Source organism: Tachysurus vachellii, chromosome 8 (genome assembly GCF_030014155.1).
Source record: "Tachysurus vachellii isolate PV-2020 chromosome 8, HZAU_Pvac_v1, whole genome shotgun sequence".
NCBI classification, from domain to species: domain Eukaryota; kingdom Metazoa; phylum Chordata; class Actinopteri; order Siluriformes; family Bagridae; genus Tachysurus; species Tachysurus vachellii.
Genome location: NC_083467.1, coordinates 11,749,002 through 11,764,367, shown reverse-complemented (window position 1 = coordinate 11,764,367; position 15,366 = coordinate 11,749,002). Strand labels below are relative to the sequence as shown.

At 38.0% G+C, this 15,366-nt stretch overlaps 1 protein-coding gene across 2 annotated transcripts in view; it reads right to left on the bottom strand.

Moving 5' to 3' along the window:
• Positions 1-423: 423 nt before the first annotated feature.
• Positions 424-15,366, bottom strand: part of pdia5 (protein disulfide isomerase family A, member 5) — a 45,422-nt gene continuing 30,479 nt past the window's right edge. For both annotated transcript variants that reach the window (XM_060876271.1, XM_060876270.1), the window contains exons 12-17: positions 14,799-14,869; positions 12,923-13,086; positions 10,992-11,122; positions 7,533-7,603; positions 2,686-2,820; positions 424-2,562 (exon numbers count right to left, since the gene is read on the bottom strand). In XM_060876271.1, coding sequence (XP_060732254.1) covers positions 2,482-2,562; positions 2,686-2,820; positions 7,533-7,603; positions 10,992-11,122; positions 12,923-13,086; positions 14,799-14,869 — 653 coding nt within the window. In that variant the 3' untranslated portion in view covers positions 424-2,481. The remainder of the gene's footprint in view (positions 2,563-2,685; positions 2,821-7,532; positions 7,604-10,991; positions 11,123-12,922; positions 13,087-14,798; positions 14,870-15,366) is intronic.

Below are 15,366 nucleotides of genomic sequence, written 5' to 3'. Positions count from 1 at the left end.
AAAATCGAAGACGACATCCAGAGGAGCTTCGACAGATTTGCGTGGATGACTCCAATATCCATGTACATGTGTCTCCCACCTTGTTAGACATTACAGGAACAAGATCCATGCTATAGAAAAAATTGCATTACATACAAAATTGTAATGCATGTTTAAAAATATTGTATTGCCATCTATCAGGAACATCTATAGTTCTCATTGTTATATCTTTTTTATACAGCATGTGCCAAAAATGTACTTTAAATTGGCCTGTACAAATTAGATAGCAAATGAAGCTTAAATTTCTTTAACTTACAGTATTCAACTTTATTTTTAATGGCATATTCCATGATCAAATTCTGGCAATGAATATATGTAAGTGATACTAATTACAAAATTCAGTTAGCAATGTGTACAATCTATAAAGAAGACTACTTAGACATCTTGGAAATGTATGCCTTTTTATTTTCCATTGTGTGTATTCACTGGGCCAAAACTGTACATATGGCTGGGTGCATAATTCAGACAGATGAAAGTGACTTCTTGGCATCAATGTGACACAGAGACCTTTGGGATATGATAAAGCAGGATTTCCCAATAGACACAGATATAGAAATTTCTGGAGCACAAAAATGACAGAAAACAGATACACCAGCTGACATTCCGTAGTATGAGAGTTACAGTAAGCAATCTTTTGATGGTTCCCCTCCTGTTGAAGTATTTAGAACTATGCTATTTTGAAACAAGCAGTCTTTATCTTACACTTGGCTACAGATGCAATAAGACTGACTGGCTGAGTGATATAAATGTAGCACATCTGAATATTTCTGTGCTTTCCTTGACTCGATGGAGTTAATACTTTCTGCCATAATTTGCCAAAACTTCACAAACCGAATCCTGTCATTGCCAATCCCCCCCAGACAAATGTAAACAATTCAGAATTCAGTAACACAAACTCTGAGTACCCAGCTAAAGTGTGTTTTGCTATCCCTGAGAACTTTAATCAGAATGAAAAGCATCAATCTCTTGAATAATAAAAGATGTTTAGCTACAGATAAGCTCATTAAATAGGTAAACTGCCTTGATCAGGGAGTTCCCAACACAGTAGCAAAGTTGCCTCAGAGAGTTATATGGTACAATGCAATGGTTCTGGTACGACCTATGAATAAGATTGCTTTTGAAACCTTCACTACCACACTGGTTAGATGAAAGCGTGCACTCAAGCAGCACTTAAATCACATTTTAGAAAGGATTTCTTTCTTTTTTTGGTCATTAATTCTAATCTCAGGTTGTGTGTTCTATATAAGGGAAACTCAAGATGAGAGGTACTTAAAAATAATTTCCTGTTAAAAAGGTATAGATTGAATATTTCATAAGCCTTGAATAATATGGAAGTGAAGGCTGTCATTCAATCCAACAATCGCTTTGTGGAGATAAATGGAAAATTCAGTAATGAAGCAGTATTAATCACCCTTACACCAGCTGAATCTCTATGCAACTTGACTTAGTGAATAAGACAACTGACATGAACAGATTAAGTCCTCATTCTCAGCCTTTACATGGTTTCTGCACTAATCATAAAAATCTAAATGTCAGCACACTATGCAGTACAAGGATTCACATTGGGTCTGCACTGCATAACATAATTGACTCTATTAGCGCTCTTGGCCATCCGATATTGAAGTGAAGAATAGAAACTGATTATTAAGGTTAAACAGAAATTAAAAATACATCAATTAAGTTGGGGCTCAGTTTACCCTTCAGTGTTTAATTATATTTTTGGAATCTTCCTTTTTTTTTTTCCTTTTTAAATTGTTTTCCCACAGATGATAATTACTCAATACAAGGAACAATACAAGGAACAAAGTTGTACTAGCTCAAGCACACAATTTCTTACAAACACCATTGTATTTTGGCCTCACTAATTTTCTGTTACAGTCCTGGGTGCACTGCACCACTGGAATAAAACATTCAAACAATTAAGGCCACAAATTTAGCTACATTTTCCTTTTTCTTCTATTGCCGTTCTAATCCAGGATGCCACTTTTTTCCGTACAAAAATTCTCAAACGTGATCGTATACATTGTGGGACCTCTTTAGAAAGGTGGGAATGTCAAATATTAGGGAGACTGTCAGTGTCAAAGAGAGCTTTGGGTGACTTATGTAAAAGTAGCTTAAGTGACCGCTTCACACAGAAGCCACTGGAAATGAGTTGTAGAATGAGTGTTCAGTATTGCATAGATTTAAGATGTAGTTTGATTAACTGTCACAGTATTTGGGAGCAATTGTCCTTGTCATAAAATGTCTATGGAGAAAAAAAAGAAAAAGCCAAGTCTCAAGTGGTCTTGTGGTTGAACATTGGTATTACAAACATAAGGCTGTATAAAAATATCCTCTCTTTAATCTGAGGTTTTCATGTGTGTGGCATCAGTGCTAGAAGGTCCCTGCCCAGTCACAGTGCAATGGCAGGCTCCTCCCCTGTTTATAGCCACACCCACATTCTTAGAGCTCCTCTTTCCGCTTTCCCACCTTCTCTTGGTCCCGTCCTCTTAGGCTTCGCATAAAACCTGTGAAGCCAGCCTCCTGTGAACAGCATGCATACATAAAAAGTAGAATTGACATGAATAAACAGATACCATTTAAATTAAATACAAACACCTGATGAATAATTGCATCTCTTCAAACATATGAAACAAAATGACTTACCCCTCTTTCGCCATTGTATTTTTCACTGAATTTGCCATAATTGTAGTAGTTAAAGGTTGGATAGCCATCTACACTCTCCTGCTTACACAACTCATGGTTCTGCCCTTTGGTGCAATCCACAGCAGCATACACAATCTGAAAAGTCACAAGAAAAATCAGAATCAACATGTAACCCCTATTCAAACACAGTCAGCTACTTAACTATACTCAACGCATTAACCCTTAAGTACGCTAACTAGACAGCATATGTGTATAAAGTGCTGGTATATAAGCTGTAATTAACATGATGTGAACTACACTATCTGTCCATAGACCAGCTGTTTACTCATCCTAATCTGAAAAAGCCCACAATAAAACGTTGGGCTCAGAGAATGAATTACTGTCTGCAGAGGGAGGGAACAGATTTACCAAGCACATGGACAAGAATGTGATGATGACGATGATATAGCAGATGGACTACAACAATGCCGACAATCTCCCTTTAGTTAATTTGTGGGGAAAAAATGATCAATTATATGGTCAAGTATGTGGACACCAAGGCTCAGCCTCAGTCCTCATGCCCACAAACCACTGGCTGAATGTCTGAATTTTTAATATTGTATGCCATATACATCAAAGTTGGCATCTTATCGGTTTGGTTCGACAGGATTTCTGAGTGATGTCTGTGTCTTGTTTTTAACATCCACCTGGAAACAATGCTCAACTTCCTTCAGAAGAAGGAAGCCGTTATTTTTACAACTGTGACAACGAGCACTTATAAGAGTAAACTAAAAGTTAGATTTCCTAAATTATGTGAAGTTCATGATTAAGACTCATTAATTTGCATCAATGGTGGCTTGCAGGTCTGTTTTTGTCAGTCAGGTGCCCTCTTGGGCAGTCCTTGACCAATAATAGCTAATAAAGTCCAGACCTTCTGCTGTCAGTCCGAAGGTCTGGCTAAGTGAGAAGTTTTTCCTTCATCGGAACCAAGAGGCCCAAACATGTTCCAGCATGACTATGTCCCTGCAGACAAAACGGGGTCCATAAACACATGGTTCAAAAGATTGAAGTGGAATAACTTGAGCCCTGACCCGAACACCTCTGGGACACCAAAACCTACAGCCCTTCTTGGTTGTAACCAATAACTGCCCTCACTAATGGTCTTGTGACTGAATAGGCAAAAATCCCCACAGCCACAATCCAACATCTAATGCAAAATATTCCTTAAAGAGTAAAGGCTAATTTAAAATGAGACGTTCAAAAAGTACGCATGATTGTCTCAGTTAGGTGTCCACAAAAATTTGGCCACAGTATTTAGTAGCGATTTATAATCGTCAAACTAATAGCATCACTGGCTGGGACATCCGAGTCAAAGCTCTATCTAAAATAGCAACTGGGAAATCCCTGACTGAATAAAATGTTGAGCTAAGATATGAGGTGGATGAAATCACATTTGCAGTTATTGGTAGGGCTCCCGAGTGGTGCAGAAGAAAAGTGTTTGCCCAAACTTTGGGATATCTTTGGAATCATGGCCACTGCTATTTAAAAAAAAAAGTCCTGGACCGCAATAGAAACTGAAGGGATGACATTACCCATTGCACGGTCCGCTGTGCAACAGTAACCAATTGTAAGCTCTGTTCTGTGAGTTCATGTGTGAAGAGAGCTGTTAGTGCTCTTAAGTTAACACTTAATGTGTTCATCTGCTCTACAGCATTAAGCAGCAGTTCAGAATGATGTTGAGGCTAGATTCACGCGTCTCAGACATGCTAGAATTCACCCTCTATGGTGTCATGTCACCATGGGGGAACTGCCATTATTATTACTGCTATTAGTATTACTATTACTACTACTAATAATAATCAACACTAGGTCTTTAAGCCCCAGCACTGTCAAGCTGCCACTGTTGGACCCTAGAGCATGGCCCTTAACTCTCTCTGCACCAGGAGTGCTGTATCATAGCTTCCCCTGTGATCTGACCCCAACATCCTCAGCTGAGTAATGGTGATAAAGGCATCTTTTTTGTCAGTGGTGAAACATTGGCCAACACTTAAGATACAATAGTATCTTGGGGTCTTGTTCACGAGTGAGGGAAGGATGGAGCAGGAGATTGACAGGCGGATCGGTGTATCCTCTGCAGTGATGCGGTCAATATACTGGTCTGTTGTGGTGAAGAAAGAGCTGAGGTGCAGGGCGAAGCTCTCTATTTACCAGTTGATCTACGTTCCTACCCTCACCTATGGTCATGAGCTTTGGGTCATGACCAAAAGGACAAGTTCCCGAATACAGGCGGCCGAAATGAGTTTCCTCCGTAGGGTGGCTGGGTGCTCCCTTAGAGATAGGGTGAGGAGCTCGGTCACCTGGGAGGAGCTCAGAGTAGAGCTGCTGCTCCTCCACATCGAGAGGAGTCAGCTGAGGTGGCTCGGGCATCTGTTCCGGATGCCTCCTGGACGCCTCCCTTGGGAGGTGTTCCGGGCATATCCAACCGGGAGGAGGCCCCGGTGAAGACCTAGGACACGCTGGAGGGACTATGTCTCTCAGCTGGCCTGGGAACGCCTCGGTATTCCCCCGGAAGAGCTGGAGGAAGTGTCTGGGGAGAGGGAAGTCTGGGCGTCCATGCTTAGACTGCTGCCCCCGTGACCCGGCCCCGGATAAGCGGTAGAAGATGGATGGATGGATGCCACAATATTTAGCTTTTTGTCTTATGCATTGTTCTAAGCATATGGGAATTTTAATTAATTCAGTTAAAAATCTGACAAAGACAAAGCCCGGGCCAAGTTATTAAACTTTTATAGTCACATCAAGCAGATCTGACAGGGTGAAAACCCCAGTACCTTAATATTGTGAATAAGCCTCCTGAAATTACAATCCACATTCAGAAAAATAACACACAGAGAAAGGACATTGATGAAAACAGTGTTGGTTTTTTAACAGAAGCAAGCACAGAATAGGTAGATTCCTGATGTGAAAAATTCTGAGATTGTCAAGAACATTCTGTTTCTGGACTTTGAAAAACATGATAATGGTCATATAATCCACTCAGCCATGGATTATAGAAAATGGGTGCATGCTCCTTCTGGAACACATACTGTACTTGGTGAAAATACCTAAATACCCTTTCAGACCTTCAGGAGAACATTCAGTAGGAGTTGCAGGGTCAGGCACGATCAGGCTAATCAAAGCAGTTCAAGACATACTGCTGAATAATGATTTTAGTTAATCTGTTATTAATTTGTAACCTTAGAGATTTATAAAGTGAGGATATCTATCAGAGTTCCACAGTGGTGATAAGAAAGCAGAGTGGAAATATCAGCCAATTTACTATCAATTCCCATACACTTGCTTTAGGACATGCACGGATAAGAGCAACAGTAAAATGGGTCTCTAAGGGGAAACTGGTTTCATCAGGTGGCCTCGGTTAGAAAAATCATTAATGAAGGATCTTGTTATGTGCATCAGGCACTAATGATCAGCTTTAAGAAAAACAAGAGCCATAGTATACGGCTAATTAAACTGCCTGATGTGCCTTAGTATACAGCAGGCTCATTACTATTGCAACAAAGAGCCTTTGAAATAAGTAAGCCACAGACCTCTTTGTGTTTGCTCATATTCAGTTCAATCAGTGAATGAAAATCAGGGAACTTACAAAAGGTTTACTCATTAAATCCAGCAATTTCTTCCCACTGTTGGTGCTTGTGTTTAACTGGGCCACTTACACTTGTTTGCTTGCTATAAACAACACAACGTACCATCAGAGTACACTGAGGAGATGCATTATAAACCAGGAGAATGGAAAGTCTGGCACTTGGTTGTTATCTGCACACTTGTCAGAGAGAGAGACAGGCAGCACTAATAGATAAAGGATGAACTCTGGGAAAACCAAGGCAAAGACTGTATGGAAGCAAACAATGCAGGAACGAATGTCTTTGAAGCACAACTCAGCCATTATTCTCATTTTAATTAAGACAATTTAATTAAATCCTATTCCTGTGTGATCAAGAGTCCTCCTGATGCTCTGTCACAGAATCTAGCTCTATTGATAAAGAAATAGTCTTGGCACATTTTCCACATTAATCAACTGAGTGCCAAATGAACTTGTGTGTTTATCTGGTTCAGCTCATCAGAGCACCAGCAGATGGAGCTTTTTCTATCCATTTCCTGTAGAGGGTCACAGACCTTCACATAAATAATGCTATGTACAAGACTCACGGTATTAACCAGAATGGTCAGGGTGTTAACAGGAATTCAGAGCAGAATTCAGCAGCCAGCTACCTTAGTAAAAACACTTTCCAAATCCTACTCGATCGAGCAATGATGGTGTGCAAGTTCAAATTTAAGAGCTATCAGAAGGTTAAAGATGGCTGACATCATGCATGACACATTTGCTGTGTGGAGCTAGTGATGAATGAAGTTATAAAAGTCACAAATGATTCTCAGAGGCTTTTCAGAGGTAGGTCAGCTATTTGGAGTGAAATTGGATGAGGTAGTTAGATTATAGTCAGAATTAAGGAACTGGACAGTGAAAATCAAAAGAAAGAGGAAGAGTGTGTGGCTTCATGTGGAAAACATTAAAGTCAGTGGGGAGTTTATAAGTTAGAATACCAGCACAGTGCCAGTAATATGGCTGAAGATAAACACATGAAAAGCAGATGTCTATTCACATACATTGCAAATGATACTGATCGTACATTCCAAAAAATGGAGAGCTAAAGAGCAGCATGACAATGTTTGAAGGCATAGAAAGACAAGACCTTGAAAAAAGTTCTGGCAAATTGTAAGCGATTAAAGACGGAGAGCGTCTGCCAAAAAAAAAACAGTAAAGAAAGAAAATGAAACCGATAAGGAAAATTCTTCATGAGGTGGTGTCTCACCTTGCGGTCCTCTTTGAAAGTCTCAGCGGCTGTAATGAAGTGAGGGACGGCATTCTTACAGTGAGGACACCCTGCAGAGAAAGGCATGTAATCATTTCATCTTTCAACTGAACTGAATTTCATCTGAGTACAGAGAAAATGTGATGCTTTCTCTCAAAGCAAAGGCCATAAATAGCCAAGAGAGCCACAGAAAAATAACAGTGAAGAAGTGCAGAACATAAAAACACAAGGACATCTAGGCATTTCAAGAGATCGGAAAAAAAACCCTGAAATGTTCATATTAGCTTTTATTCCTTTTTCCAAGCACTTACTACAATTGTCATTCTTTATATCTGAGCTGCACACAAAAACAAAAACTTATGGAAGCAATATTAGAGGAAAATAATCCAGGACTGGATGGTGTGATGACGTTATAACCCAATGTTGATTATTTTCCTCTAACAGCATGATTTATTCCTCTTATACCATTTCTACAATTTACTACTGCTTAGAGTTTCTATGATTAACGGATGACATACCTTTTAACAATTTTTTAAAAATGAATTTTCTTAAGGATCCTTATGATTTTCTGCCCAATTTAGCCAATAAACTTTTAATTCCAATAAAAGTTAAGTCTGTTCCATCACATGACAACTACCAGTCTGAGAGGGTGAAGGCTATCATGTACTTCCTCTGAGTTTTCTGAAGACAAGGCTCTTTGGGGTCATTGCATCACATGGTGTGTTATCAGCTTTAACCTTGACTATAACAATGCTGACACTGGAGACTTAACAAATGTTAAATAATCACCTTCCGATATAAAGCTTCACCATAACTAGGATTACATATTTTACTTGTTAAATAACAGACATTTGCAGTTTATTACTCAAATATATCTACCATAAATGTCGGTGTTCTAGAAGTTACTACTGCAAGAATGAGCTGATTAATCAAAACCTGTGTTTTGCTCTGCAGCCAGAACTTCTATCAGAACTGCTGTTACAGAAAATAAATCAACACCAATCAGAATCAAGAATTAGCTACCGATGTAATCTGGGTTTTCAGATGAAAGTCATTAAAGAGAAGGAGCTTAGTTTCACAAACCAGTGCACTTAAACGACTCCTGAGGGTAAACTAATGATGCTTGGAGTCCCAGACAAAGGCCTGCTTGTGTGCGCAACATGGCTTCTAATTTCAGAAGTACAGCAGTCATTAGAATAATGAAGCATAAATCTGCTGACCCTTCTATCGGCTCATGCGCTTCCATTACACAAATTTCCAGACCTTCAGACCTGCGTCAGGTCTATTTCACCTTGCATTCCCATCCACATAGAATGAACATTCAAATAACACAAAAACACTTAGAAGCAACTTGCCCTTCATGTCTAATGAATACTGTCTTATGATGCTATTTAGGATTGTACAAAAAAGGCCTTCATTCTCTCTGTCTGTCATATTTAAAATGGAAGTAAATGGAGAAATCTGTCTGGTCATAAATACCTGAAACGTTCTATCACAGACGGCAGCACCATCAGCATCCCATTAAACAGGGTCTTATTACAACCATGCAAATGGTGACAATCATTCAACAACATTAAATTGTATTTGTGTATTGTAATCCACAAATGTTCTAAATTTTAAACAAATATATCTAGAAGATGCTCGATAAGGGTTAAGATTAACAGTTCAACAAGTGAACCATGTGCACAAAAAATATTGAAACAAGGACTAACAATGGGATAAATATGTTATGGGATGTTATGCTGGGATATAGATTTATTTTATTACATTGAAATTAACACTACCAAACTTTTGAGTTACTGGTTTATAAAAAACAAACAAAACAAACAAACGAAAAAGTTTACTACATTAAAATCTGTATTACTTATCTTATAAGTAATGAATATTGGAGTATATTTTGAAGTGATAAGCCAATATCATAATTACATAAACTGAATGTTTTAGATGTTTTTTTTTTCTTGGTGCTTCATGGGTAATAATCTGTAATCTTATACATCCACAATGTTTGTTATTCATGCTCCACCCAACACAGTGGCCTTCAATTTTCTATAAATACTCACAACATAGAAAGTAATGTAATGATAATATATAACATTTTCAATAGGCACACATTGGACTCATTGTGTTTCTGTGTTAATTTTTAAATTCTGATCTACAGGGCAAAATGTTTGCACTATGTATATTAAAAGACAATTTACTGGACATTCTGTATATTTAGTTAGAAATTTGCTTAGAAACCTAAAGCACAGAATAAAAATAAAGTATTTTATAAAGTATTTGATGTAATAAATTACATCAGGTTACCCCAACACCCAGTTCATAAAGTGACAAAACATCTAGATTACATTATATTAGATATAGGACAGCTAAATAAATAGAACAAAGGACAATACACATTAAAGAAATATATTTGCTTTACTTTTAATAATTTACTTTTTCCTTTATAATATAGGCTATAGAACTGTTGAAGAGCAGTCTTTAATAGATATGCACAATTGTTTCAAGCCGTTGTAAAATAAATGCAGAGGAAGAGAAGCATTTAATTCAATAAAGGCTCTTTAGTAACAATTAACTAATTGTTTGAGGGCATTATAGTTTTCACATTATACAAAACAGCATAATCACACAAATCCCTTATTAGATTGATGTTTAATATTACACATAAATATTAAATGTGGGACAGGGAAAAGGAAGTGCTGTTTTTGTAGGGAAAATGAAAGCTCTCCATTAAATCTTTGAAGCTTCTATCAAAGGAAGCTGAAGACGTAGCAGCACCTGTGAAACTGCTGCTGTAGCACATTTGCTCATTTATTTCCCCTTTGCTGCTTTCTGTTGTTCATAAATATTTAGCACAGTTCCCTAAGTAATGATAGTAAAATCAAATTAAAAAAACATGCTGTGAAGTGTGTCATTTTAATACCCGACTGATGGTACACTAACCTGTAGTTATGGTTTAAATTCATGCAGTGTCTAATTATATGAGCATCACATGATTATAGTATCATTGCTGTAAGTAAAGTTCATCATGCATTTTAAACACAATTATTAGCCTTTTCATAGCATAGGTTTAAATAGCAATATTCACAATAAATAAATAAATAAATAAATAAATAAATAAATAAATAAATAAATAACTAATCCTTTTTCTAATGCCTTAGTTGTATATGGTGGGGGATGTGGTAGCCTAGTGGTTAAGGTGGTTAGAACATGTCCACCAGGTTCCCACTGCTGTGCCCCTGAGCAAGGCCCTTAACCCTCAATTGCTCAGTTGTATAAAAATGAGATAAAAAAAGAGTAAGTCGCTCTAGATAAGGGCGTCTGCTAAATGCTGTAAATGTAAATCTTACTCATAACCGATACTTCCCCAATTGTATGGGATTTTAACTCTAAACATTGAATGCTGATCCTACAGCCACGCAACACCGCAAGGTCTAGACATTAGGAAAGCAGACAACTTACAGGGAGCATAGAACATGACCAGGGCGTGCTTCTTCTTCTTGAGAGCCTCCCTAAAGTCTTCGGCCCCAAGGTGACTCACGCTGGAAGGCTTCTCCTCCCATGACTGTTCAGGAGGAGGGGGAGCCTGTGGACTGAGAGAAACAGAGAGAGGAAAAAAAAAAAAAAAAAAGAATCACAATATAATATTTACATTACACAGTGTGACACTTTAGAAAGCGACCTGGAACAATTATTAATAGTGTAAATAAACATTTCCTTAATTTAAATACAAATACTAGCTTTGCATTATAAGCTAATGCTCATATAATTGAATAAAGCATTGTGAATTATAGCTCTAAAACGTAAGCGGATACCTGACTCACACACCAATATATATATGCTGAATATCTAATTTTTGATTTAGTCCCTCTTTGTTGTTAAAATAACCTCAAATATTCTGAGAAGATGGCTGTGGGGATTTGATCACGAACAGTTAGTGGCCATTAGGGAGATCAGGCAGTAATGTCAGGTGAGAAGCTCTGGGACACGTTCCATTTTATCCCCAAGGTGTTCAGTGAAGTTGAGGTCAATTGAGTTGCTTTGTGCACCTTGTCATGCTGGAACAGATTTAGGCCTCTTAGTTTCAGAGAAGGGAAATAGTAATGCTAAACCATACAAACACACATCCTATAAAACTGTGGTATCTGTTTGGGGAAGAACTGCTTAAAGTTATGGGTGTGGTGTCTATAAACATTATCACTGTGATTACATAACTAATGGCAATGCAAAAAATGTCAAGAAAAAGCTTGACCTATATATATATATATTTTAATAATTATATTTTGTAATTTTTTGTTTTTGTTTGTTTTTGTTTTTGCTTGACGTTATTGGTTTGATTCCTAACACACACTTATCTTCAACAAATGTCTAAAAACTGCGAAATGGGGATAATGAATAGAGGGGGGCAAAACCTCTTCAATTGCTTTAGCCCTGAAACTTTTCAGTTTCATTCAGAAATGTTCTCATCACAGGTGCTCAAATATCTCAGACACACACACAGCTACTGTTCACCCCACAGACCCCCCAGGGATCAGAACAGGCACAGTCATTTTTTGCTCAGGGGCTGGAAAAAGTCATGGTGGTGACTGATTGAAGTTAAGCACCAGTGAACATACACCAGACTGCAAAAAAGTGAAAAGAGGAGAGAAAGAAAAAAAAAATTTGACAGCTACTCTTCAGTTTACTGAGAGTCTATGCTTGAGCTAGAATGAGTCAGTGTTAATAGCTTTGGCATTATTAGAGCCCTTAGTATATGGAAACAAACCTATGGAGCTGCTATACTTTTCCAGAATGCATTTTTCTTTCTACTATTGAGCTGGTCATTCTGCATACAACACAGAGAAGACTTTGTAACACCTTCTCAGTATTTATGATGACTTGGCTCAAATATTTGTGTATAACTTAGGCAGCATTGGCAAAGATTCAACATGAGGTCTGCGGGAGTTTCATCCTTCCTGCATCACCTTTTCCGGAGCAGTCCCAATGCCCCAGGCACAAACACAAATCATAGACAGACAGGAGAATAACAACACCATTTACTTGAGCATTCCGTGCCTATTTGATGCTAGAAAGATGATCATCCTCCCATTACTGTATTCGTATTACATCAGAAATTATAGCTATGCAAAAAAACAATAATATTAACAAATAAGCTGGAAGTTTTGGCAGCACATACTGTATATTTTACGTGCAAATAAATAATGTGACACACCCACACACACACACATACATATATATATATATATATATATATATATATACATACATATATATATATATACATACATATATATATATATATATATATATATATATATATATATATATATATATATATATATATATATATATATACTGTAAATATGCCAAGAGGGGAAAAACAAACAGCTCACTTCTGCAGCCACTCGATGATCTTGTCTTTGGTCCGTAGCTGCGGTAATGTGTACTTCTCCTCGCCCTTCTCAAAGTACTTCACAGTAGGGAAGCCTGAGATCTTCAAGCGCTCAGCCACAGATTTATGGATAGTGGCGTCCACTGCTGCTAACACACCTGGACTCTGAGAACACATACAGCAACAGACACATCACACAGTGAACCTTATTTATAAAATAGCTTTTCAGCACATATTTTAGCAGTGTAAGCCCTTTTAATACTGACTGGTCTTTATGGTTAAGAAAAAGTCATGCACACTGAGGAGAAAACAGTTAAATCCTGAGCGAGACTTTCAGGTCGTGCAGGTTCTGAGAAAATGAGTTGCTGCAACTCTCTGGGGAAAACCTTCGAGGAAAAAAAATTCACGAAAATGTTACTGAGCGTACCGGGTGGTACAATAGACAGCTGCAAATTTGCATGTTATGTATTAAAGCAGATATATACAGACAAACATGCTTGTAATTTATTACAGCAGATAACTGGGTAAGAAACACACAAACACACACACCAACAAATAAACATTGTGTAGCATGAAAAAAATGTACTCACATAAATTTTAAAATAATGATGTTCCCTAATAAACGTTTCTCTGTTTCTTTACTGAATACATTTGCTTTCTTAAAGAAAGGATTTTATGAAAAAGTAACTCTTTAGATTTAACTTCCAAAGCCATATACATAAGCCAAATCCCCCCAAAAAATACTTGAGAGGACTGAATGGCAGACTGGATGTGCGCTTAGCAGTCAGTCCACTCCGTCGTCCACTCGGTCCTCGAGACAGTCTATCATTCAGTCCGCCCTACAGCTGTTAATTCAGGCTGTCCATCTGTCTGCCAGTCAGTTTGTCCGTCCATCTGTCAGTCAGTTCGTCCATATGTCAGTCAGTCTGTCCAGCTGTCAGTCATTCCGTCCATCTCTCATTTTGTCAGTCCATCTGTCAGTCAGTCTGGAAAAATGCCTGATCTTGAAGAGCCCGTTCAGTGGTTCATCAAAAGCCTAAAGATTTGACACTAAAATCTTCTATCTATCCATTTGCAATACTATGCATTTATAATGTCACTTCTGCTTGTCTTGTAGTTATATAGTTATTTATATTTTTCATGTGACTGAATAAAGGAAAGCTCACTACAAGCTACATAAATGTGTCTGAACCACAGATGCTCTCATTCTGATGGAAGCAGAAATGAGAAAAATAAGTGAGCTCAGCTCTCTCTAGGGAAAGGGGCGTAGCAGCTGGAGCACAACGGCTATATTAGATAATGCACAGCACCGGTAAGAAAGCCATTCTGCATGGCTCAAAAAAGACTACAGGGACAACATGAGGCTCTGGTAACTTTGCTGGCCTCAAACTGCCCTGAGGTTTTAACTCAGCGGACACACCCTGATAATCAGAACCACACTCCATCCACATATTCACAAACAAGAAAAACAGCCAAAGAAGGATGTTTGTGAATCAGCCATATTCCTTTTAAAAAAGTAAAACTGAAGCAAAACTGAGGCGTGAACTGCGAAAGACCTGTAGAAAGCTGTTTTTTTGCTTTATGAGCTCTCTTTGTTTAATTAAAACAAGCCATTCTAAGTTGGCATCATGCAAACAAATAGGCCATTTTACGGTTTCTAAATTTTAAACCTACAATTTCACACTTGAAATCATTTCATTAGGTGTACAGTAGCCATTGTGCTCTCTGAATCACAGTGACTTTATTTCTTCTCTTTCCACATGAAGCAGAACATTACGGAAATCTGTTTCACAGGGCAGGTCAACCTGCTCCTATTGGGCCTCATGTGGTGATCCATAAGATCCACGAATTTTAGATGGAAGGAAACGTGTGCTCACATCTGCCTCTTTGTTGAGGATTTCAGCTGCTTCATCGTAGTCAGGCTTCATCTTCTTACAGTGGCCGCACCCTGGAGAAAACATACAGCGCTGTCATACAAAAAGGTGACAGATGAAGACGTGGACGTTACACTAACACTGTAATGGCCTTCAATCAGAATCTCACTTCTAAGCGCGATTTCCGACAACGTCTGAAAAATCGAGATTATGTAAAAGCATTCGTGACAGGTTGCATTGATGTGTAAAGAAAGCTGGGCAGCAGGCCAGGCAGATGGATTTAAAAATAAATAAATAAATAAAAATTATGCAATAGCTTGAGCATTTAGAAAGCACAGAAACAGAACTGATTCTGATTTGCTATGTAAGCAGTGAGACGAAGAAAGGGAGAAAAAGAGAGGTGTGTATGTGACAGACAATGTCAGAATGTGTGTGTGTTGTCAAACCACTAAACAAATGAACACTACGTTCATTACATGTTGCAAAGAAAAAACAAGATGAGGATCATTAGACAAATTGTAGAGGTTGCTTTTTTTCCATAGTTAAATAAAAGAACATCCATCGGAGTGAT